The sequence below is a fragment of the Strix uralensis genome, chromosome Z (genome assembly GCF_047716275.1).
Source record: "Strix uralensis isolate ZFMK-TIS-50842 chromosome Z, bStrUra1, whole genome shotgun sequence".
Lineage (NCBI taxonomy): Eukaryota > Metazoa > Chordata > Aves > Strigiformes > Strigidae > Strix > Strix uralensis.
The window spans coordinates 68,218,866-68,243,944 of NC_134012.1; the positions used below are offsets into that span (position 1 = coordinate 68,218,866).

A 25,079-nucleotide genomic window follows, 5' to 3' on the forward strand; every position below is an offset into this window, starting at 1 on the left:
CCTTTCTATAAGTGTGCACTTCTATGGAAGCAGAATCCGTTCAGTCTCTCCTCTTACAGCAGTGATGCAACAGCAGTGAGCAGAAGAAAGAATAATTCATAACTCCTGATATCTCCTTTAACTTCTCTGCTCAGTGCAGATTAACTTGGACGGTACGACCTCTCCATTGCATCTCACTGAAGCTTGGATAAAGTCTGCTTGCTTTGCCTGATTTGATGTTTGCCCTTTCTGCTCAAACTGGATGAGTTTATGTGCAGCTTGGCAGTTTTGAAGTCCTTCTCACCTCAAATAAATTATCACTTTCAGGCCTTTTGCACTCCTGATAATCTTATTTGTATGTGACAATTGTAGCAGAGAGTAAGCCTTACTGTAACCACCACTATTTGTAACCAGACATGCAACTAAACACTGCATAAATCCTGAAATGGAGTTGCTGCCTGTTCAGTCCTCTGCCTGATTTCAGAAAACACCATTTAGCTGAGAAAGTATGAAGACAAACCCAGCAATACCTAGCTAATTTGATTTTCCCCTTCACTGAACCTGTCTTCCAACAAACAATTAGTGGATGACTGTTATTTCTTGTTCTCACTGCTGGTAATTTAATTTGCTTCTTCATTTTAATTTAAAGAAAATATTATCAAGCTAATTTTTAAGTCATGGCACTTTGCAGATCTATTGAGTCCTCCCCACAGAGAGGACAAAACCACACACAGCTAAAATCAAAATCATGAGCTGGGCGGTTACTGTGGGCAGGATTAGTAGGCAGTCTTATTTACTTCCAGTCAGAGACCCTACCCACTGCTCTGAATTACCTCTTAAACTTGCAGCTGGAAGACTAGGAACACAGTGATTGAAGAAAAAACAATGGATTAGGAGTAAAGAAGGAAAAGCATGTTATTAAATCCCAAGGAAATCAGCCCTCCATTTTATCCATATTTCATTTTACTGGTAGGCATGTGAAATAAGAGCCAAACCTGGTATCCTCGCATGTACTGCAATCACTACAGTGCAGACAGAGCCAGAAAAGCTGTATGGAAAGGGGCATATGAATTAAAGGTGACATATCCCTGCTTCAGTTAACACTAGAAAAGGCTTTAGCTGAGGAGTTCAGTAGTGACCCAGCCCTAAATGTGAAATAGCCAGTTGAACAGGCAAGTCCAGCAACAGACTTGACGGACTCTGTAGAGCTCAGTTTGGCAACAGCACCCTCAGACATGGTATTTTGCAGGCACCTAGTATTTGCACCAGCTACCATGAGCACAGGAACCCTGATGATAAACTGGGTATTAGAAATATACAACATGCTAACTGAAGATTTGACACTGAACTGTCATTTATGGTTTTGGAAAGGAGGGAAGGTCCCTTCGAGCTGAGAGAGTTTGATATTATCTAGAAGCTGATTTTTTTTCTCCCTGAAGTTGGCAGGTGGAGGGAACAATCTGTTCATCTGTTTTACATTTCAGCCTTTCAGGGCTCTGTAATTATTCCTTCTGGCCTAGTTGAATTGCTTGCTGAACCTTGAAATTTGGCTAGTAAGTACTGCTCAACTGGAGTGTATACTACAGCCAGCAAAGAATCTGCACAGATCTCTTCTAAAAGATAGCACCCAGCATACTTTTTGGTCACCTAATAAAGCAAGGCACATTCCCGGTGAGTCTGCTGCCCCATTAGCATTCAAACACTTGCTATGGCAGTTTGCATGCCAGTATCTGTGAATGCCTTGCTGAAAAATGGCCATGACAATGCACACGGGAAGGTAGAAGTACAGAGCAGGCATGTGTGTGTGTCTTTGTGTGTGTGTATCCACCTGTGTGTAAGGGAGTGTCTAGACACACCATATCATTCAGCCCAAGTCATCTGAAGCAACCCAAGACCTGTGCTTGACAGCACAATCTAGGCTGTACCACTTTCCATTGTAGCCATATAAAAATAGCCTTGAGTGCTAAGAGCCATCAAAAAATATTGCATGTTCTGCTGACGTCTTTTGCACAGCAGAAACAGTATCCATTTGTTTTGATGTCATCTTACAAATAATTAGTGACACTGGCAGAAATGGGGATTAGCGGTATAGCAGGTAAGAAGCTGATTATAGGAGGAAGAGGCACAGAAGGATCTGTAATAGCAGCAGGGGATCATTAGCTTGCAAGTTAAGTTATTTGAGAAATTCTTCAGGGACTGCTGTTTGGACACATCTTACTGCAAATTTCCTTTAATGACTGTGTTGCAAAAAGTGGAAACACCATGCAGAAACTTAGTGATTAGCTCAAATTTTACAGGCACTGTCCACGTGGAAAGATGTGACTCTGAGAACTGAAGGAAGGTATACAGATGTAAGCTGTATAAGCTCCAAAGTTATCCCTTTGGCAACAGTAGCAAGAATTTCTGCTCTAAGATGGAGATCAGTGGTTGAAAACTGCCAAGAAGCCAGGCAAGTGTGCATAACTGGTCCTAATGGATCTACGTGTCACTAAGAAGACAGTGCTGTGAGAAGGGCAAGTGCTTTCACAGGACAGGTGTAAAGGAAGATCCAGAAGCACAAGTCATACCAGTGAGATGTTGTGTAGGGTCCAGTTCAAGTCCAAGAAAGATTAAATCTGTTTGGAACAGGTGCAGAGAAGGACAACTAAAATAATCCCAGGAAAGAAGGCAAAACTAGAGACGCTTGGCATATTTAGTCTAACAAAATGAAAGGCAAGAGGAGTACAATTACTCTACATGAATACGGTATGAATGCTGAAATCCTGAATGGCCATGCTGGCCCAAGATCAAACAGGTTTAAACTGATCACAAGTATATTTATGGCAGAGACAGGAAGACACTCAGTTTCAGAAGAGGGTGTTTCTGTTGCTAGTTTCTATGTTTGAGCTAAAGCACCATGTGTGGACATAGAACTACAGTGTTCCTGGCATGGCTCAGTTTCTGGTCACTGGCATGGGTTCTCCTGGGGGACTTCAACTTTCACCTGCTGCAAGGGAAATGCCATCAGGGAGATTTCTGGAGGATGTCAAGGACAGCACAGATGCTGGATGGACCAACCTGGGGTTAGGCTGTCCTGGATGGGCTACTTAAGAACAAGGAAAACCTGGTCAGGACTGTGACAGTGAATAGAGCTGTGACTGTAGTGATCCTGATACAGAGGAGTTCCAGATCCTGGGGGTGCTTAGGAAGGCAAGTAGCCCTGTACCTCATGAGAGAAAGCTGTGGCTTATTCAGGGAAGAGGTAGGGTGGGAGGCAGCTCTTGTGGGAGGCAACTCTGAATGGCAAAGCAGCTCAAAAGGGCTAGCAGGCCTTTAAAGATAATCTTCCACAAACACAAGAAAAGTCCATGCCAATGCTCAAGAAAAAAAGCACAACAGATGTATCAGGCGGCTGGCATGGCTAAACAGGGAATTCATATGGCAGAGCAATGAAAACAAAGATGTACATGGGTGGTGGGAGTTAGGGCAGGTTATGAAAGAGGATATAGAAATGCTGCTGAGGTGCGATCAGGAAAACCAAAGCTAAGCCAGGGTTAGCAAGGGATATGAAAAGCAACAAGAAGGGCTTCTGCTGCTACGTAAATAGTAAATCAGGCAAAGAAAGTACATGCCCACTTGCCAAATGGGTTGAGTGATACAGTAAAAGCAAATGCAGGCAAAGCCGAGGTACTTGGTGCCTTCTTCATCTCAGTCTTCGCTGAAACTGTTCCCAGGCATTTTAGCCCAGAGGCAGGGATCAAGGAGCAGAGGAATTCCAATATCAGAGGATGTACACTTCAGGGGTCTCCTAAGAAATCCTGGCCTGTACAAGCCTGTCAATCCAGATGAGATTTGTCTGAGAGTGTTGAATGAGCTGGCTGATGTCACTCTAAAGTGCTCTCTGTCATCTCTGTCTTCCATCTCTGTGGAGCTTGTGGGAGGCATCAAAGACTAGGGAATGCCAAAAGTTGCAGCCCATCTTTAAAAACAGCAAGAAGATGACCCGAGGAACTCCAGGACGGTCATCCTTGCTTCTGCCCCTGGGGAAAGTATGGAGCAAGTCCTCTTGGTAGCCATTTCTGGCCACATGAGAAACCAACATGGGTGGGGATAGCAACGCCAACTACATTGTTAGAAATACCAAGACTATTTCTGTAGTTTTCATACATTTACTGTATTATTTGATCATTAGAGCTAGACTAATAACGACAATCTCCCGGTCCCCTTAGGGGCTGGTGGGTGCCCCAGCTGCTCGCCCAGCTCCTGAGGCACCCTCCTACTGTTGCCGGCAGGGTGGCCTCTTGTTCAGAAGCTCGCCGGGCCCCCCAGAGGAGTGCTGGCTGCCCCGTCCGGGAGTGGAGGGCCCAGGCACAGCCTCCTCTGGATGCTCCTGTGGCTCTTCCTGCTCTCCACGGGCAGGAACGGGGGCAGAGGGACCACCACGAAGGGCTGACCTGGGGGCAGGAGAGCCACTGTGGGAGGCAGCGAGGCTGGGGGCAGCTGCGTGGCTGCCCTCCTGCTCCTCGGCAGCACGGGTCTCCTGAGAGCCCATCAGACATCGGGCCTCCTCGCTGCACCGGTGCACGATGGTGTCAGTCAGCTGCTGGAGAAAGATCCTCGTGTTCATGGTTAGAAGGGGAAAAAAAAGAGACTAATTAAGCATTTAGCAGGAGCCAGAGAGGCTGTGGGAGCTCTGTCATTGGAGGTTTTCAAAGTCTGGCTGGACAAAGCTCTGAGCACCAGGGTCTGAATTCATTCTTGACCCACTCCAAGTAATAGTTTGGACTAGAAGCTACTCACCTTCCTGCAAACTACAATGCTTCTGCAGTCTCTGTGACCTAGGAGTTAGTATTGTTTTACATATGGCTTTACATGGACAGAGTAGCTACACATACAAGTGAATCCAGAGGGCTCCTACTCTCCAGCTGTCAGGTTACACATATGCTAGGAAAGCAATGTACTGCAGCAGCTACATTACTCCACAGCAGATGGCCTGCACAAGCTATGAACACTGTGACAAAAGTCTCAGAGCATAGCACATTGTTCTCTTTTATCTAGCAGTCAGGATAGAACGCAAAGCATTGGAAAATGCCTGCTCAAAATCAAGTAATGCATAAGTCCATAGCCAGATCTCTGTAGAAAGATTTATTTTGGTGTCTAATTCCTCACACCATGCTCAAAAAGATCAGTGAGCGTGTGGGGCAGTACAACTGAGGCTAAATTTTTTTAAATGAGTTTTAACTGCATTTTGATTAAATTAAGATACTTTCAGGTAACTGCAGTAATGGCTCTAATATGTTTAATGACTCATACAAAAATAAACTGATCTAATTTATTCATAGTAGGTCCAGTTAGACCTGTAGGATTTGATTAATTATTTTTCAGACAAATATTATTCTTGGAATCAGTGTTTCCAGATTAATTGCTGTCAATTTCTGATGTCATGCCCGTAGGAGCTTTTCATAGTACACTCCATAACCCATTCTGCAACTGCTCAGTCCAACCCTGAAGTTAGAAAGACCCTCACTGTGACACGGTCAAATTGCAGAAATAGCAATGGGCTTCCCTGGCTGACCTCATTATTTGCCACTCTAACGTCTCATGCATTAACTGGCCTTGCTTTGGAAATACGCAGACGTCTGGCCTTACCATAGCAGCTTTGCAGAACTACAGAAGGCCAATATGCAGCTTCCGGATTCCATTTGTGCTTGTTATTACAGCACAGGCAGGGACAAAGACAGGACAGAAGCTCAAACAAAGCCTAAATATTAAAATAGTTGGCAAAGAGTCTGCACTCTGAAACACTGTAAAATCCTTCTACAGCAACAACAGCCCTTCCCACTAACAGACCCAGCCATCACATAACTGTCCTCAGAGACACACACTGGCAATTGTCAAACCCAAATAATTTTTATTCCCTTCCCTTTCAACCGTCTAGCACTCCAAAGAAAGCACTGATTAAATAATTAAACTCTTCGCAGATAAAAATTGTGGATTTCCACATAGCATTTCTTGAAGCATACAGAATTCAATACTTTCTTCTCCTCACTGAGAAGTATTTTTTAAGCATACGCAGATTTAGTTTAATTCCGATGCCCAGTCAATAGCCTCTTCCAGGCATCGACACCAATGGGCTAAGCTTCCAGAGTCACTAACCATGACTGTTACAAGCCTGGAAGATGATCTCTGCTTTAAAAAACTTTGGGCAACATACAGTATGCAGCCTGGTATTCAACTGCACGCTCCCATATGGCCTTTCTTGGCAAACCTCATATCCTGAAGTAGCAAAATGACACTGATATGACTGCAAGATAGCCTATAAACAAACAAAAAAAACATATACGAAGGGGTTGGATTCTAACTGCAGGCACAGTGCTGGCATGAAGTGGGACTGTCAGAGGCAATGCTCTAGGAATAGCTTTCAGAGACAGCAATGCCTTGCAGCCCCTCCCCAAACTGAGATTCCTCTTCCCACCCCTTGTCCCTTGCTTCCTTAATAAATTGGGTAAAATGAATTAACAGTGATTTCAAAACAGGAATTCAGGTACTTACTACAGTTACTGCACCTGAATCTCTGGGTAGGGGAAAAAAATTAAAATCAAGGGTTTTGCTACCAAATGAGAAGATTTATGGTATGTTTAAGGAAATTTTCAGATTAGAGTCAGCTGAGAAATCTTTTGTGGGTTTCTCCATGCCTGCTATTGGTTTTACAGATGGGAAATATCACCTAGACATCCCTAAGTTAATTACCACACCCACATAATTAGTGTAATAAATACATAAGCCTGTCAAGATGATAGCCTAATGTACTCGCCATGCTGTTATTTTATAGTGATTTCCCCATATTATTGGCAGCTTTGAGTGCCAATCAGCCACAAAAAAGCAATTGCTCTCCAAATAAAAGACCCCCCCATATGAATCCCTGCTTACAAGAAATTTCAGTGGCCTTTTATCATGGGAGGCTGGGTTTCATTTCTATCTCATACTAACTTTATGTCAGTGTGTATGAACTATAGCTGCTTCTACACAGACTCCAGTGTCCAAGTGCTGATGGAAACTTCAATGGGAATTTCCATGCTTCTGGGTGTGCTGCTGAAAATGCACACAAGGATTTCCCTCATCCAAGGGAGTACCACCGCTTCAGAGCCTCCAAGTCTGAAGGCTTCAGTCCCTATTGATATTTTTCAGACCTTAGGGCGTGCAGACATGAGAGATCACTAATAAAGCCAACAAAAAGTGACATCCAGACTCTCTTCTACCTGCAGCGGGTAGAGGCTGAAGTGGTTACAGCTACCTTGCTGCAAGTTACCATCACTCCCACAGTCACTGCCTAATACCTTACGGGCTAGTAAATTGATTAACCTGAGCAGCTGCTCTTTACTATCATGACAAACACAGTGCGAAGCTGCGTCAGTGTTGTCCTGCACAATAAATGAGAATGACTGCGGGAGGTTGGTACCAGTTTCATACCTCAAGTAAACATCCAAATTCTTCTTGTAGTGAAAGAAATAATGCTGCCAAGAAGAAACAGACAAAGCTCCTGAGCGCATGCAGAATTAGATTAAGGGTGAATTAATTTACACTGTATCAACTACTGCAAACTGGAATCTAACACCTATTGCAGCAATGTGCTTGCAGCTGGTTCAGCCTTCCCAAAAGGTGCACTGACATTCTCTGCTAATACATGTTCCAGAGAAAGCGAATGGGAGCTCTGTATAAAGGTATGTGGAACAGAGAACAGTCACCTCAATGGAAAATCTCAGCCTAATGGAAAACCAAACACTACATTGTAAGACACCTCACACTAATTCGTGCCTATTTCATGTCAACAGCCAGTGGAATATGCCTGTTTTTGAAACATTCTTCTGGGTTAGGTCACTCATTATGAAAGGCATAAGTTCTGCCTTTCATTACTGCTAAAGAGAGAGCTCTTCATGTTACCAGCTGCCAGTCACTCTGCTACTTTCTCTCACCTCTCCATTACCAGTGTGTGCTCCATTTGATCCAAAGCTTCTCCAGACTGTACTGCCCTTCTGGAGTCCTTCTGCACATCTACCTCAGTAACAGCTCTTCCTAACCACCATCACAAGCTCAGAATCTTCCTTCTTCCTCCCGTATCTCTGCTGCTGCTCATCTGCTGGTATCCAGCCTCACAGGCATCCACCAGGAGTACTGCCCTCTGCATTCCTCCTCCCAGTTCAGCATAGCCAATACAACCTGCTTTCTCCACCTTCAGGGCCTTGTGCGGGCCACACTACTGTTCCTGTCTCTTCTCACTGAAAAGTTAGCACTTGCCTCCAAAAGGTCTGAAACATAACTTCTGCTATGAATGTGCTGCTTTCCTGAAAGCACCATTTCATTCCTTGCTTCCTTACATTGCCAGTTCTTTGGGGCGAGAACCACCTTCACATTCTTTATCTGCCATCAGTTCTAATATCTGGGTAGGACTTGTAAAAAGTATGGTAATGCTAATAATGATTGGCAGCCTTAATAGCAGACAGGTATCTAAGACAGAGGGATGACCCAGGTAAGAGGGTGTAGGCACTTATTGCAGGTTAGCGCAGAGATTGAGTGCACTGACTTACTGTGAGCACTGACTGATGCAAGTATTTGCCTCGACGTTTGCCAGAGGAACTGCAGAGCATTTTACTGAGAGTATCTAGACAGTAACATGCAATTGGGATTTTTTTGGTGGTTGAAGAGGTGAAACACACATAATCTGACATGAAAAGGCACAACCCTGTTCTGCACAACCGTGGACAATGCTGTTGGGTCTAAGGGTCCATAACAGTCAGGGTCCTTGAAGCCAGGAGTATACTCACAGCTTTGAACCAGTATGTGTAGTGAGAAAATTCACTCAATGGTGAGATCTGATCTTAAGATGTTAGACTCTCTAAGCAGGGTCTTAGCTTTAGGCCTCTGCTTGATGGAATTCAGAAAGTGCAAAGCTTGAAGGTGTTCCTTTCCCAGGTTGTCGGGCATAACATCCTGTTGCTCAACATTTTTCTTGCCCAGATTCTTCCTCTCTTTTCTCTTTATGATGCAGTTTTTCTCGGGTCTCAAGGCTGTACTTCCATGACGAGTAACTGAGTACTCATTAATTTTTTATAGCCTTGGGGATGCTCTTTTAACCCACACCCATGTTTTCAAGGCCTTTGCTATTACCTTATACTTGAACAGCATATCATAACATGAGACACCATTACAAAGCTTCCTTTCACAAAGTAAGTTCTCACAAGTCGTCAACAAGTATAACAGACCCTGGTCCTCTGGACTCACAAAGTTAGCATAAGGACTGTGGTCTGTTACCAACATCAGCAAAACTGATTTCACTGCACCACCAGCAGCTGAGAGAATCAGATCCTTGAGCATGTGCTGTAAATAAGCAGGCTTGCATCAGACCTGTTTACTTTCTTGGCTGTCAGATTCTCCTTCTCTCAAACGTAACATTACTGTGAGAGACCTAGGAGGTCACAGACTCCAGCTGCTAGCTCCTGTGGGCTCCACAGCATGTATACACACTCTGATGAACTACTAAGACCCTAAGCTTTGGATAACTCTTTCACTCAGAAAGGGGACAGCAGTGACTCGTGCCCCTATCTCTTCGTGGTTTCAATGTGGGCATCTTTCCAACTTCCAGAAGCACTGGGGTTAGGTAAGGAAACCTAGCTGCAGGGATAGGTGAACCAGAGGCACAAATACCTTCCAGTTAGCTTCCCTACTGCATTTTGATTGCACTGTTTTCCTCCCTGTCTGCAAGAGCCAGCTGTAATTAATGGCTTCGCCTAGTAACTTAAGACATGAAAACATACACCTCCATTTGGGAGACAACACTTACTGGGTGTCCTGGTTTGAGTGAGTGGCAGGTGTTTTTGGTAGCAGGGAAAGGGGATACAGCGGTGGCCCCCTCTGAGAAGCTTCTCGAAGCTCCCCCAGCTCCAAGTCAGACCTACCTCTGCACCAAGGCTGGGCCAATTAGCTGCGCCTCTTCAATTATGTATTTAAAAAGGGGAACCTGGGAGGAGTGGTGGGAGTTGTGAGGAGAATGTCTGTGTGAACACCAAGGTCAATGGAAGGAAGGAGGAGAAGGGGGAAGTGCGCTGGAGCAGAGACTCCCCTGTATCCCATGGTGAGACGCCAGGGCCACCCCCCACCACCCATGGAGGTCTGTGGTGAAACAGATACCGATTTGTGGCCTGTTGGGGAGGCCCATGCTGACCCAGGTGACTGCACCTGAAAAAGGCTGGGACCCTATGGGAAGAAGGCCCCGCTGTTGCTGTTTGGTGCTGGGAGGATTTCAACATGTGGGGGTGACCCAGACACCCATGGGAGTGACTCATGTCGGAGAGAGTTTGCAGAGGACTGTCCCCTGTGAGAGGGGGAGCACACTAGAAAGGGAAGGAATGCCAGAAGTTCCCCCTGCTCTGAGGCGGAAGAAGCGGCAGGACTGACTGCACCCCTCATTCCCTGACCCCTGAGCTGCTGGGCAGAAGGAGGTAGAGGTACTGAGAGCAAAGCTGATCTCGGGAAGAAGGAAGAGGTGGGGGAAGGTGTTTCCAACATGTGGTAATGCTTCTCATGGCCCTGGTCTGTTAAGTGTTGTTGTTGTTAGTGTCTGTATTAAATTTATGTTTTTTTCCTTCCCCTAACAAGCCTGTCTTTTGCCTGTGGATGGGGTCATCCATCCCTGTCCTTATCTCAATTTCCTGGGTCTTTTGCTTTCCTCGTTCACAGTACTGGGGGTGGTAGGGGGGAGTGAGCAGCGTCTTTGCTTATTTTCCCCTTCTCAGTGCTGCGGGGGAAGGAGGGAGTTGAGCGGTTGTATGGTGCTCAGTTTTCCTCTGAGCTCAAACCCTGACACTGGGGAATCATGGGCAACTGAAAAGAGCTGAGCAGGACAAAGCCATGGTGGTCTGAAGTTTGGATAACTGTGCCAGAGGGATCAAGTTATTTGGTAATGAAAATCCAGGAGTTCTGAAGAACAAGCAATAATCGCTGTAATGCATTTGCCATCAAAATCTCTTTCAACTTTCAGGCTTCATCTCACATGTCTTTCAAGTCAATTTAAGTTTTTCTGTTTGCATAGGAGAGGTTTGTGCACTCACTGAGTCACCACACAAACTGTTTAAATGAAGTTGTTAAGTGTGATACTCCAGTCTGAACACAGGGCAATTATCCAGAGTACTTCAGACACAAAATGGAAAAAAACCCAAGCACTGGTTGTCAGTGAGAAGCACTATGAAACTAAAAGACCAGAGTACTCTGGGAAAAAAACCTCCAACCCTCAGTCCTGCAACTGATGGGCAGCAGCCTGGAGAAAGACCTGGAGAGTCAAACTCTGCCACAACCTATTTTATGGAGCTGAAGGGGCTGAACTAGAGGAAGCACCAAGAACTTGTTTATTTAATTTGGGCCCCATACAGTGAGTTGTCCTATGTTATGGTACCACTCAGCAGGAGGGGAAATAAAAAAAAAAAATCACAGCTTTTTTTATTTCATTCCATTTGCTCAAAGTTCACATGAATGGTCAGGAAAAACTTCATCCTTAGCAGTTCACAGCTTTTGGAGTTGATTCCCAGTTATGCTGAGGCTTTTACAAGCCCTCACAGCAGAGCTAAACAGCCACCACATAAATGAACCCTCACTCCATCACAAACTGGGCAACACTGTTTCATGCTATAACCAACCACCACAAAAATCAGAACGAGTAGTTTACATTTAACGTATTCTGAGCAGAAAAAAGCAGTGAAATGGACACAACCCCTCAGCACGAGGTACTTTCATTTGCATGTGAAGCTCAGCACTTACATATGCTGGACTGATGAATGAAAAGTTTGAAAAATCCCTTTTATTTCATCTACAAAGTACAGAATTAGATCTGGTATCAAGCAATAGTGAAGTGAACAAGCAGTGTATTTTAAGTTGTAACTGCTCATGCAAAAAATAGCAAGCAATATTTTATCTTGTGCCTTTTTTTTTATTTAATGTCTCTCTATGCAATGCAAGCAAGTTATTCCATGCTGCCAAGAACGCTGGATTCCTACTAGCAACAGTCAGCAGTTTCTTTTTGGTTGCAAAAGCCCTAAGAGGCTTTGGCTGTCTAGCAGCTGTGTGTTAGAGCCTGAGGTGGATGATGACAGAAGCAGTACCACCAGCTGCATGTGTGCAACACAATCATACACCCCTGAAGGGAGAGGAGTCTCCCACTTTCCCTTTGTATTGCAATGCAGCCTGCTGGCCCCTGCTCCGCTGCACCGCTGGTAAGAAATTGTTATGAAGTCAAGCTTACTGTAATAATGAGTTAAAAGATGTGGTTTTTTTCAAACACTACGTTCACAATGTGGCAGAGTAGAACTTAACAAGGCATTACACAATGGTGAGAAATTTGGGGTTCAATAACATTACAGTATTAAGTTACCCTAGCATCAGCATCCTCTTTTGCAGAAAGACAGCCATGGTTACAAAGAAAATGCACTGGGAGATCCCACACCTGCTGATGGAGTGCCATGAGACCTGGCTTGCCAGCCGATCATACACTGAAATGCACTCCGGGTTACCATAACTATGTCAAGTATGGATGACAGTGAAAATCTGTGGTGAGCTCTACTAAGAAAACTCACCCCCGGCTCAACTTCCCCCAGTGCCAGTCCCAATTACAGATACATATACACAAACAGACAAAGATTAAGGTATAACATGAGTATTTATTAAGAGTGGATACATGGAAAATTAGAAAGAACAGGGAAGTAGAACAGCATCAATGCAAGAGTACAGGATTCAGAATGCAAGCAAGAGGGGAACCCCCAGGACGGATGGTTAAGGTGGAAGCTTCTGTGCAGAAAGCGTCCTTGAAGCATCTGACAATTTTGAGGTCTTTGGAACACTGAGTTATCTCCCCAGCTCAGTATAACCTTTGGGTTATACTTTCTCCTCTAGAAGGTACCACCAACCTAGCTCCCCAGCTCTGTATAACCTTTGACCTGTGCTGAGAGTGAAGAGACACAGACAAGTCTTAGCAACAGTAATCTCAAGGTCCAAGGCCTTGCGCAGGCCAAAGCCTAACGTTGCCCTGTATCATATCCATTCTGTGATCATCAGATCACTCCATTTAAATTATTCCATTTCCACCAATCCTAACTGTTCAGGGGAGTTCCTTTCCCATTTGCCTGTAAGCAACAAAACGTGAGTATTTTTAACAGGCATGATTTTCCTTAAACAATGTTTCAGTATAAGTAAAAGCAATGATATACTAACAATAACGATCAACAAAGTTTTAAAACATTCCCATAGCCACGAGGTCCATGACCCCCACGACAGTACGACCTCTCCATTGCATCTCACTGAAGCTTGGATAAAGTCTGCTTGCTTTGCCTGATTTGATGTTTGCCCCTTTGCTCAAACTGAATGAGTTTATGTGCAGCTTGGCAGTTTTGAAGTCCTTCTCACCTCAAATAAATTATCCCTTTCAAGCCTTTTGCACTCCTCATAATCTTATTTGTATGTGACAATTGTAGCAGAGAGTAAGCCTTACTGTAACCACCAGTATTTGTAACCAGACATGCAACTAAACACTGCATAAATCCTGAAATGGAGTTGCTGCCTGTTCAGTCCCCTACATGATCTCAGAAAACACCAAAGACTAGAGAACGCCAAAAGTTGCAGCCCATCTTTAAAAACAGCAAGAAGATGACCCGAGGAACTCCAGGACAGTCATCCTTGCTTCTGCCCCTGGGGAAAGTATGGAGCAAGTCCTCTTGGTAGCCATTTCTGGCCACATGAGAAACCAACATGGGTGGGGATAGCAACGCCAACTACATTGTTAGAAATACCAAGACTATTTCTGTAGTTTTCATACATTTACTGTATTATTTGATCATTAGAGCTAGACTAATAACGACAATCTCCCGGTCCCCTTAGGGGCTGGTGGGTGCCCCAGCTGCTCGCCCAGCTCCTGAGGCACCCTCCTACTGTTGCCGGCAGGGTGGCCTCTTGTTCAGAAGCTCGCCGGGCCCCCCAGAGGAGTGCTGGCTGCCCCGTCCGGGAGTGGAGGGCCCAGGCACAGCCTCCTCTGGATGCTCCTGTGGCTCTTCCTGCTCTCCACGGGCAGGAACGGGGGCAGAGGGACCACCATGAAGGGCTGACCTGGGGGCAGGAGAGCCACTGTGGGAGGCAGCGAGGCTGGGGGCAGCTGCGTGGCTGCCCTCCTGCTCCTCGGCAGCACGGGTCTCCTGAGAGCCCATCAGACATCGGGCCTCCTCGCTGCACCGGTGCATGATGGTGTCAGTCAGCTGCCAGAAAAAGATCCTCGTGTGCCAGCCCAAGGTAGTTTGCAGCAGCCAGAACAGTATTTCCTTGTCCAGGCCAAAAAAGCTGCAGGTTGGACAGGACACAACTGTGTGCTGCCTCAGCTTCCCAGCAGCCACCCTCAAAGATTGGCTCCAGTTCCTGTCGCAGTCAGGGCAGCAGGCGCTGAAGCAGAGCTGGGTGCTCCCAGAAGATGAACGCCCAGTTGTGGGGGTGGAGTCCAGCCACAGGAGCCCTGGGCACTGGCCTCGCAGCTGGTGGTTGCGACGCTGCAGGGCAGTGGAGACTGTTGGCGGCTGGATGGCCAGGAGCCTGCTGTCAGGTTGGCAACAACGGGTGGTGCTACAGATGGCGTGACAACAAGCTCCTCAAAATTGTCATCTGCCTGTATGAAATGCAAGACGGAGGTGATCCTCCTCTTGCAGAGGGAGCACTCAGGCTTGGTCTCAGCCCACTGCAGGATGCAGTTGTAACAGAACTGGTGGAGACATGGCATCCCGTAGCTGGCCTCCTCCCAGCTGTCCAGGCAGATGGGACAGCGGCTGTCCAGCTCCGTGGCCACACTCTTCATGTGCTGCGGTGGGCTGGGGGGAGCTGGGGATGTTGAGTTGTTCCCTCCCACCGGTGCTGCAGCGGCTGGTGTCATGCTAGAAAATGAAGAGAGGCCACAGTCAGTGGCTGGTCCAGGGAGGTATGGAAGAAATGCCCAGGTCCCTCAAGAAGGACATCCTCCCAGGCCCCCAGGGTGAGGTGTCCCTGCATAGCTTTGCTCCTGCAAGTGTGCCTCCTGGGTGCTCCAGCTGTCTGCACCTAGCAGGGCCAGCAAAAATCCTTTGATGGCTCTGGGGTCGGACATGGAGAGCTGCAATGAACAACTGCCCGAGAACGACACCAGCACCAAAGGCCTCGCTCAACAGTCCAGCCTTGCAGCCTCGCTCAGCTGAAGTTTGGGCACAAGCCAGCTGGGTGAGACTCGGTGCCTGAATTTAAGCAGTGAGGGACGTGTGGTCACTATGTATTGTTCTGGGACATCAGAGTCCAGCACTAGGTGACATTTACTAGCCCATGCCGCTTGCCCCAGCTAAATAGCTTGAAGCATTAACTGTAGGATTCAAAAGAAACAGGAAATCTTGCCTTAACAATAAAACAGTATTTTTATCAGGAAAAGAGGTTGGGATCAAACCAGGTAATGGTGCTATTGTTCCGTTCATGTTAGATAAAACCATTAACATATTCCAAAGCTGAATCTGTGAACATAACATCTTGTATTGACACTCCCTCCTCCACACCTGTGGAAGGTGTTAGCTGCTCTAATGTTTCTGATTCTTCTGATGAATCTAAAGCAGAAAAAAATGAGAAGTTGTTTCATTTGGTGGTACAGGGGCTGGCATTTCAGCCACATCCTCATTCTTCATTGGACAACCACTCTCAGCAGGAGATGCTGTTGGACAAAGTACTTCAACAGCAGTTAAAACATACTGAAAAGCTTTATAGCGCCGCATATGCCCAGCCTTCGCAGCATGATTCCAGTAGGTGCATTGTAAGGCTTGTCAACAATTTTGAAGACATTTGGTCTTCCAAGAAGCTTGTAACCTTTCAGAAGACTCTTCCTTTTCAGGAAAGTCTTTCATCATGCTGAAACAGAGATTTGCTGTGGTGACAGATAAGCATCTTTCCCAACATGTCATTTGAGGCTTCTGCATGCCAATCAACGGTGGTAACAAACTGCGCCCAGGTTGAACAGCACTGTCTTATAGCATTGCTGTGGGGAGCCTGAGAAGGAAGTATTACTCGGCACTGCACATACACAGGCCAACAAAGCAATCCGCACCTTTCGGTGTGCTGACGTAAGGAGCTGGCTCGCTCAGCAGCAGTCACCTCACACTACACATGCTAGCAACGAGCCACTGAACAACCCCAGCTCCCAGCCACCACAGGCCTGCTGGATGGACAGATGGGCACATGGCCTCAAGGACCCGACACCAACTGCAGCCACCCTGCTGAAGGCTGCAGCCTTCAGGCCCCCTAAAAACACGTATGTATATATCAATAAACCTGTAACAATAACTTATAAGCGGTGTATAGATGTACACATACAAAACCGTATTTCCGCCCCCCAGCCGCCACGCTGTCTCAGGCCCCCAGGCTCGCCCCCCGCGCCTGCGCAGTGAGGCCGGAGCCCGCCGCGCAGGTTCCCGCACCCGCGCACTAGGGGCGCTCCGGGTCGCGCCGCGGGCGCGAGACGGCGGCGCGGTGACGAGGCGGCCGGCGGGCACCACCCAGCGGGGGGTCTGCGCATGCGCGGCCGCGCCTCGGCCCTCCCCCGGCCCGGCTCCCGGTGGGAGGGAGAGACGCGGCGAGCGCGCTGAGGCGCACGCTGCCTGCCCGCCCCCTCCCGCCCATCGGCGGCTGCGCCCCCGCCGCTCCCCACGTCCCGTCCCCGCTGCGGTCGCTCTTCCCTCCCCCTGCCGCCGCCCGAGCCGTGGGGGCCGAGCACCGCCCCCACCCCGCCTGCCACCGCGCGGTGAGTGTGACTGGCGCCCTGGGGCCGCGCGGCACAGGGCGAGCCGTTGCTGCTCCTCCTCCTCCTCCTCCTCTTCTTCCCTCTTCTCTTCCCTGCCTGTCCCGCGGCGCTGCGGGGGACGCGGGGGCAGGAGCGCGACCGCGACGGGCGGCCGGCAGCCGCCACCATGCAGATCACTCTGAAAACGCTGCAGCAGCAGACCTTCCGGATCGACATCGACCCCGAGGAGACGGTGCGGGCCCGCGCGGGGGCGGGAGGCCGTGGGAGGGCCGCGCTCCGTCCCTTCCCGGAGGAGAGAGCGCTGCCTGGGCCTGGGCCGCGGCCTGGTTCCGGGGGCGAGATGGGGAGGAGGGGAGGACGGACCCCTCCGCGGGGGGGCGGGCGGGCAGCGCCTGCGAGGGGAGGGGTCGCCGGAGCCTCTGTGAGGGCCTGGGGCCGGGGCTGTATGGGGGTGGTGTGGTGGCCTCCCGGGAGGAGTTTGGCGGGGCGGGGGGGAATGGGACCGGCCGGGGGGGTGGGGGTTATGAGCTCCACCGTGGGGGAGAGGAGCGGGGCGCTTTTTGGGGGGCGCGGGGGGTCGTGGGGTGACGCCGTTTCCTCGGGATGCACAGGAGGCTCCTGCTGGGTGAGAGTGACTTTCCGTAGCGGGAGGAAAGGGACTGTTGTGTCCAGTCCGCCAGCGGATGGACTTTCCTCGTTATTTTGGAGAAGAATGCCCAGAAGGTAGAAGGAGGAATTGTTTACGTTGTACTCTGGAGGAGAGGAGCAAGAAGACTGAAGGAAGCTAAACTTTTTTCTTTGAGGAATGTAGGTGCCCGCACCCGTGCGTTGGTGGTTAATGAGGCAAAGTAGTAATCTCTGCTGTTTTGTATCGGGACTACTGGGAGTGGTTTGTGACCTCTTGCGGGGGGGGCGTAGTGCAGCAGAAGGGAGGTGTGGTGCTTGTTCTCTACAGATTCCTGCCTAGAAAGGCAATGTCGGGAGAGGTGTTGGGCTGTTCTCTGCAGGAGTGTATACTGAAGAGGAGCTCGTGAGCTTTTGCTCTTAGCTGCATCCCTATACACTTAGGCAAGTTTATATTGTGTTTGAAGGAGGGTGGTTGTGGGGAGGCGTTATTGTTTTGCCTACAGTGTGAGCTCCAGTGATTAACCTGTGCTTATGAGGTGAGGGAGTACATGTGAGGTTCTGCTAACTGCTGTAGGGTGAGTGTTGGTGTCTCCTGCAGAGCCAACATTTGGGTGTGTGGTGAGGTTTATAATAGAGTTAGTCTCCCTTATTGGCAGGTTGCAGTGACTGAATATCTTTGTACTTACAAGACTGGGAGGGGGGAGAGGACGTGTTTTAGTTGCAGGTGAATGTTTTGTATTGGCAGATGGGAGTCTGCCGAAAAATCCTTAGGGAAATACAGTGTTCTGAGATGAGAGGAAGGGCCTTAAGTGAGTTCACAGGGTTAGAAGTTGCCTTGTCACTTGCCTGAGCAAGGATGGTTGCCTCTGATAGCCAGGTCCAGACATCCTTGTGGCCTTCTGAAAGATTTGGGGAGTTTAGCATCTGAAGGTGTGTCTGCAGCAGCCTTTCATGTGACATCTGGGCAACAAAACTCTGGAAACTGTGGAACATTGCACCTGCTTTTATAAAGTCTGCTGGTTTACCCTCTTCCACTACCATCTTAAGGAAGATAAAGGATGACCGTTCAAGTTGGACCAAGAGTTCATGTAGTTGAACAGTGTGGCAGAGAGAGATGGCAAATGTCTGGCTGAAGCTAGGAACCTTACAAGGATTTAAAACATGAGTCTTGTTACTGAGAAAAGCACTCTTTTAACCTTTCTCCTGTTGTCTGTATTCAGTAAGGTCGGAATCAAGGAGAGGACTGAAGGAATGTTGCCAGTCAAAACCGTCACCAGGTTATGAGACAGCAAAATGCATTAGCTAGAAGTTGGATTGTGGGAAATCAGACTGTACTCTCTGTAGTTGCTACAGTAGCTCAGTAATGGAAACAAGAATGCTTCTCATGGGCATGATGCTTCAGGTTTTGGCTAGAATAGAGGAAATGCAAGTAGGATTTGAGGAGAACCTTGTTTTAAAGTCAGCAGGGTGAAGCCTTGATCTTACTAGCTCTAGAGGTGTGGAGGTGAAAAATGTATTGGTCTACTTTTTAGGAAAATGTGGAGAAGTTCTGTTGAAAGTGTAAATTGTGGGACTTAACAAAGAGAACACTTCTGAGCCTTCAGTTGGAAACCAAATCTTTTAAAACTGTAAAATGCTTTGAAATGTAATCTGTTAGGCAAGTGTTTCACAAGTGTATGTTTGAAAGTTCTCAGTCTGATTTTAAAAAATACTAATTTTAGCTAAGTGCACTGCTTTCTTAGATTAATTTTCTAACATCTTGAAACAAATGTGTCTGTTTCGCTGAGTTCAGGAAACATTACTTTCAGTCTTTGAACTATAGAAGTGTGTCTCTCTGCTAGAGGTAGGCTTGTTTACTTGGAGCTGTGCCCTATACTGTGACAAGGCCAAAAATCATCTGGTTGTGATAGGCTCAGGAGACTTGTTAATCTAAAATTGGATTCTGGTTCTAGCAATTTGTCCCCTTACTCTCAATACAAAACTAATTCGAAGAGACTTGATGTAACAGTGCGAGGTAGTGTTCTAACAAGAGTTTATGCTTGTAACTGAAAGCTGTCATTAATAGTAAGGAATATTTAAACAAACCTGCCAGTAAGAATTTGAAGCAACACACTCCTAATAACTAATTGGGCTTGTTACACCTTTTACACAAGCAACTGATTTTTTTTTCCCTGCTAAATCAGAGAGTTGCATTTTAAAGTTCAAAACATGCTTTTAATCATGTGACTTTAATTTTGCTTTAGTTGTGTTTTAAAGTATTGGCCCACTGACAGTTTTGACTGAATAAAAATTAGGCTTGAAGCATAGAGTATTCTTGTTGTGTGAAAGTGCTGGATGACGACTGTCAAATACTTTGGCTAAAAAAGTTAGAAAGATTTAGCCTTGGGCCCTGTTATTTGAGAAGGGTTATCAAATGAAGAAAATTTTGCAGGCATGTCTGTTTTTGTTAAGTTTTGGGGGAAAAACATTTGGAGTGCATGGGAACCAATGTTGTAGTCATCGTGCTCTGTAGAGGACTGGATTTACGCGTAACTGTTGTAAGTGTTCCGAACGGGGCAGTTCAGTACTTGAGCATTTCGACTTAACCAAAGCATGCATTTATCTGTACAAGCTGCTTCTTGAGTTTGTTGACTGTGAGAGAGTAAATATGTTAAAGGTTGTGTTAGGAGCAAGTAATAAGCCCTGTCTGAAATTCATGTGGACCTGTGTAGCCACATCTCTTGTCTGAGGTGACAGAGATGACATTGCAGGCTTCTAAATCTAGTGCTTCTGTTGTAGTTGTCACTATGTAGACATGAAATAGGCTTTTAAAAAGTCTTAACAAACATTCTTTTTCTTTGGAAGTGAGATACCAGTTGAAAGTAAGTCTGTGCTTTTTCAGCTTCCCTGTGCTGTTAACCTAAAAACCCGACTGTCAAAATGCAAAGAAGTGCAAGGAATATTCAGGATGTCAGTAGGCTTTTGGCTGTAGTCTCTGTGTCACATAATATGGGCTTTCACATTTCACTGTCCTGCCACAATGTTTGAACACGCAGGAAGTGCCTGCTTTTTTAACACTGTGTCAACAAGACACCTAGTTGTGGAAGTTTGAACTTCTGTGTGTTTATGTTTTATGTTAAACATGTGTATGGGGATTTTTGGATGCTAACATTATGCCCCTTTGGTGCTGGAACCTCCTGGTTTTTAAGGTGAGAAATTTAGGCTAGATACTAACCAAAGCTATATTAAATGTGTGGGGAGTGTGCTTCAGCAAAAATGAAGCAGGATCCAAAGGGTATGTAATAAGAAAAAAGTGAGGTTTTTCATTTAATTTTTCCAGATAAAACAGGTATACTACAGGGAAGAAGAGATCCACTCTCATTTTTCAAAAGACGATGTCATAACAAAGAATTTGTATGTTCTGATTTGTAGGGGATATAAAAAACATTTTGGCTATGTAGCAACAGTGACGTGGTACATATTAGGGAGATGGTACTTAATATGTACGTGGGGGGTGTCTGTGATAAGATGGCAAGCTGCTTTAATTCTCTTCAGAGAGTGCAGTGATAAATTTCTGAATTGGTGCAGACTATTGTCTGGATGGATAGAGTATGATTTGTGAACCCATAGGAAAGTGAATACTATTTGTGAACCCACAAAATTGTATTGGTTACATCTGTACCTATTCAGCATATTGAGAGCTATACTAAAGCATCTAATGAAAAAAGGAGATGACTATTGGAAGCCTGTGTAATTTTACAGCAGACTTTGTACCAATTCTTGTTCTGTCTGGGGCTAGGAAAGATGCATGGAAACAAATAATGGGTTGTTGTAAAAGGTATTGATCATATTTCTTAGAGATCTCCTGGTAAACTGGGTTTCTTTTGGAAAAGCACCTCCTGATCTAGCAGCATTAGTGAAGAATAAGGGTTAACACAATTGAACGTATAAGGGAATAAATTGTAAATAGTAGTACATTTACCTCATAAAGTGATTTTCTTTTTTTCCTGATATAAAAAGATATAAAAGCAATAGGTTTAGTTTTGGTCACTTTAGTTTTGCTGTAATTATTGTATTTGTCAGAAGAATTAACTTTAGAAACAGTTCTGCAAGAGCCAGAGAATATTTGTGGGTGAAATGGTAAAATCTGACTTGGAGGCTTGTTAGCTATGAGGAAGTATGAACTTAACTGACGTTCCTCCTATGTGTGTTTCAGTGCAGGTTAATCCTGCACTGTTGCTGATAAGAGGATAATTTTTATATTTCTCTGAAAGTTTATAGTCTTGGTGTGGTTAGAGGATAAGTGCTCTCAGGATCCTGTTCAAAATCCAGAAATATCCTTCTAGGTTAAAGATGTCTTTCTGTTTCAAGTCCGGATATTTTTCTCTAATTCTTCTTTGATTTTACAGCAGGTATCTTTCTCCTCTTCTAGAGGATTGTTACATTGCTGTTGCATCCCCTAGGATTTTATTGGTGAGTGTATGTACTTGCATATGGAGTCAGAGGAGGTGTGAATTTGAAGGGATCGTAGTGAGGTTTGATAAATGACTCTGCAAAAATGGTAGCTTCAGAGATTACCAGAATAAGAGTGTCAGGGACCGTTTGCATTTTTTTTTCATTACTTTTATACTTCCTTTGGAGACTGTAGCATTTTCAAGTTACGTTCTCTGATAATTCATGTTTATTTTATTAAATGTGTAAGGTTTTTTGCTAGTGTTTGTCTTTGGTATTTAGTCTTTTTCCCTGTTTCCTGGCTAGAGTTAGGATTTTCAAGCAAGGGAAGTTGTTCTAGTTCTTGGCTGAAGAAGGCTAGGCTTTGACATATTCAGGAATATATTCCTTAAATTCCAGTGAGTGTTCTAACATAATTTCCAAAGAACTTTGAAGGGATGACACACACTCTTTAAAATTTAATAAAATAAAAGTTAAGATAGCATAAATTATGAATACAACTAATTTTATTTGTATTAGAGTATGTTTTCACACATTAGCCATTTTTCAAATGCATTGGCTCTACGACCATCATTTTACAACTGTTTTATTTGGAATGTTCATACCCAGTTCAGCTGTCAGCAAGAAAAATTTAAACTTGTACTTCTAGCAGAACTGGGGTGGAAATCCTTATCCCCATCCCTGCCAACTTGAACGTCTGAGCTTCACACCTTGTATTTCTAACTTGTTTTTTATTTGGTTATCTAAATGAAGGCCATTAATGCATATCTAAATAAAACTTGTTTTACTCCTCCAACTGGTTTGTCAGTATCAGTATTGGGAAAGTTGGGTTTTTTAAAGTGTCTTTTTGTAATTACTTAAAATGTCTTGCCAATTTTGTTCATCTTCAAGCCACTATATTGCTTTTACACTTGTAAATCAGTTTGTGGAGAACATCCTTGTAAAAATTGTCAGTTTAATGGTACTGGAGGGTTGTTTATGCTGATCAACATGGCCATGCAGTAGTCACCACTCAGAAGGTAAGCTTTCTCCTTAAAACAAGCTGTTGTGACTTCATAGGGGTACTCAGAGCTGTCAGTAGTCACATCTTTCTGCTTTTTTTGAAAAGTGCAGGTTGGTGAGCTTTTTTCCCCCTGTTGCTTAAAGCTCTGCTTTATGTTGAAATCTGTGTGTTCATGTGTTAGTACAAAGCTCCACGTATGCAGCTCTTTTTGTCACTGTTTAGCATCAGAAAACTGGCCCTAGTGCCCCCTTTTCAACAGGGCTTAGATCAATTTTGAAATGCAGGGTAGCAGTGCATAGAGGTCAACTTTGAGATCAGATATTAATTTTGTTGATCTCTGGGCAATGTATAACAGCAACTACTAGACTGATAAACTTCACCTAGGTGTAGATGAGCTCGGTTATGGAGACGAAATTAGAATTGTAGAGGTAATTGCTCAGGAAGGCAAATGCTAGAGCTAAACTTGGATTTGTGCCTTGCTGATTCCAGACTATTTATCTTCCAGACAATGCTGGTTCTTTCTTTGTGTACCAACTTTTTCACAGTAAATCCATACAGTAAATACAGAAGTTTATGAATGCTTTGCACTGTCTGTGAGGCTGTTTTTAAATATTGGAATAATTTTAAATGCCTTGTTTTTAGTTGAGTACAAATGGGTTTTTTTCCCAGTCACTCAGTAGACTCGTAAACCTGACTGAATTCACAAGATTATTCCTCTGCTGTCGTTCTTATTTCTTATACCTTTGGGATCCAAAGTAGGGCAGTAGTCTGTTCATGCAACCGTTGAGGTGGTCTCCTGACTAAATAGGAGGAGCATCCTGTTTAGGAAGACAATACAAGAAATTACTGTAAATGTAGGTTTGTGCTAGCAAAATCTGGTTTTATTATTTGTAGAAGAAAGTAGCTAGAACAAAATGTGTTCTTATAAGTAAATGCTTTATAGTAGCTTTACTGATGAGCTAAGTAGCTTCTTATCCTCTGGACATTTCAGTAGTAGGCAGAATATATGCAATTAATCTGTTGCTGATCACGGAGTTTGATAAAGGGTAGTAAAACCTGTTGCACTGGGCAGTTTGTTGCTTCATTAGCCGGTTTATTGTCTGATACAACTGCATTGTCCTCACCTGACTTTGAGCAGTGTCTGTATGGCAGTATAATGTGTGGTAAATATGTTTTCAAGGGCAGTGGGAGGGAAAACTCAGGAATATTAAGCCTAAATTCTAAACAGACATGTTTAGACTAGCATGTCCTCCCTCAGGGAGGAGGAGGAGAGCAAAGCCCTTTGGACTGTGAAAGCCTTTGCCTTGTCTAAACGATGACTTTTCTCAAAGTCTGGGAGAAACCTGTTAGTCGATCACAGAAGAGATGGAGATTGGTAGAGGATTACAAGGTAGATTAAAAAAAACACTCTGCTTGAAGTTTCTTCTTGAAAAGAGAAAAACAATTCAGATGTAGGTTGGTTCATAGTGAAGGTCTTTTGGAGTTAATCTTGGGATCCGTCTCTTCCTATTTGTTTTATTAATTTGATAAGAATTTGATGATTTTGAGTACAAATTGATGGAAACATGATGGAATTGAAGAATGCAAAGTTTAATGTTTGTACTTGGCTGCTTGATTGAGGGTGAGTCTTTTGGAAATGGCTGTCCAGTAAACAGCATAGATTAATGAGTTGGATTCACTGCAAGATGAAACCCTGAAGCTCACAGATCCTGGAATTTGCAGTGAGAGAAGTGATGCCACTCTACTACATGTGTGCTGGTCACCTGTTCCCAGGTGTAATGAATTTCCACCAGAGCAGGTGGAAGAAAGAAAGGGTGACTAGGAAGGTATGGAAGACTGAGACTTCCATGTGAAAGGAGACTAAAGAGCCCTGGCTAGCTTAGCTCACAAGCTGGGAGAAAGATTTAATAATACTGTATAGATACAGTGGTAAGCACCATGACAGGTGGGAAGGCTGTTCATGCTTGAATTATAACATCAGCATAAGAACAAGTGAGTATTAATAGTCTATGAATTAATTTAGGCTGGAAATTAGGAAAAGGCTTCCAACATCAGAATAAACATTGTAGCAGCCTTGTGGTAGAAGAAATAGCAAATGACCTAACTTGTCTATAGGTGCAGGTGGATCAGATACCTGATGGAGATTGTGGTGTGGAAGGCGGGTTAGTGGCTTGATGTCAGAAGGGGTCCTTTTCAGTTTTATATTCAATTTCTCACAGATCTCAAGAAATT

General features: G+C 45.2%; 1 protein-coding gene across 3 annotated transcripts in view; it reads left to right on the forward strand.

The window, feature by feature from the left end:
* The first annotated feature begins 16,680 nt into the window (after positions 1-16,680).
* The window catches only part of RAD23B (RAD23 homolog B, nucleotide excision repair protein), a 45,774-nt gene continuing 37,375 nt past the window's right edge, over positions 16,681-25,079 (forward strand). Inside the window, exon 1 of one of the 3 annotated variants that reach the window (XM_074854987.1) lies at positions 16,681-17,018. In XM_074854987.1, the coding sequence (XP_074711088.1) occupies positions 16,953-17,018 (66 nt within the window). In that variant the 5' untranslated portion in view covers positions 16,681-16,952. Of the gene's footprint in view, positions 17,019-17,838; positions 17,855-25,079 lie in introns of those variants that run through there. The other 2 variants (XM_074854988.1, XM_074854989.1) reach the window with 2 other exon arrangements.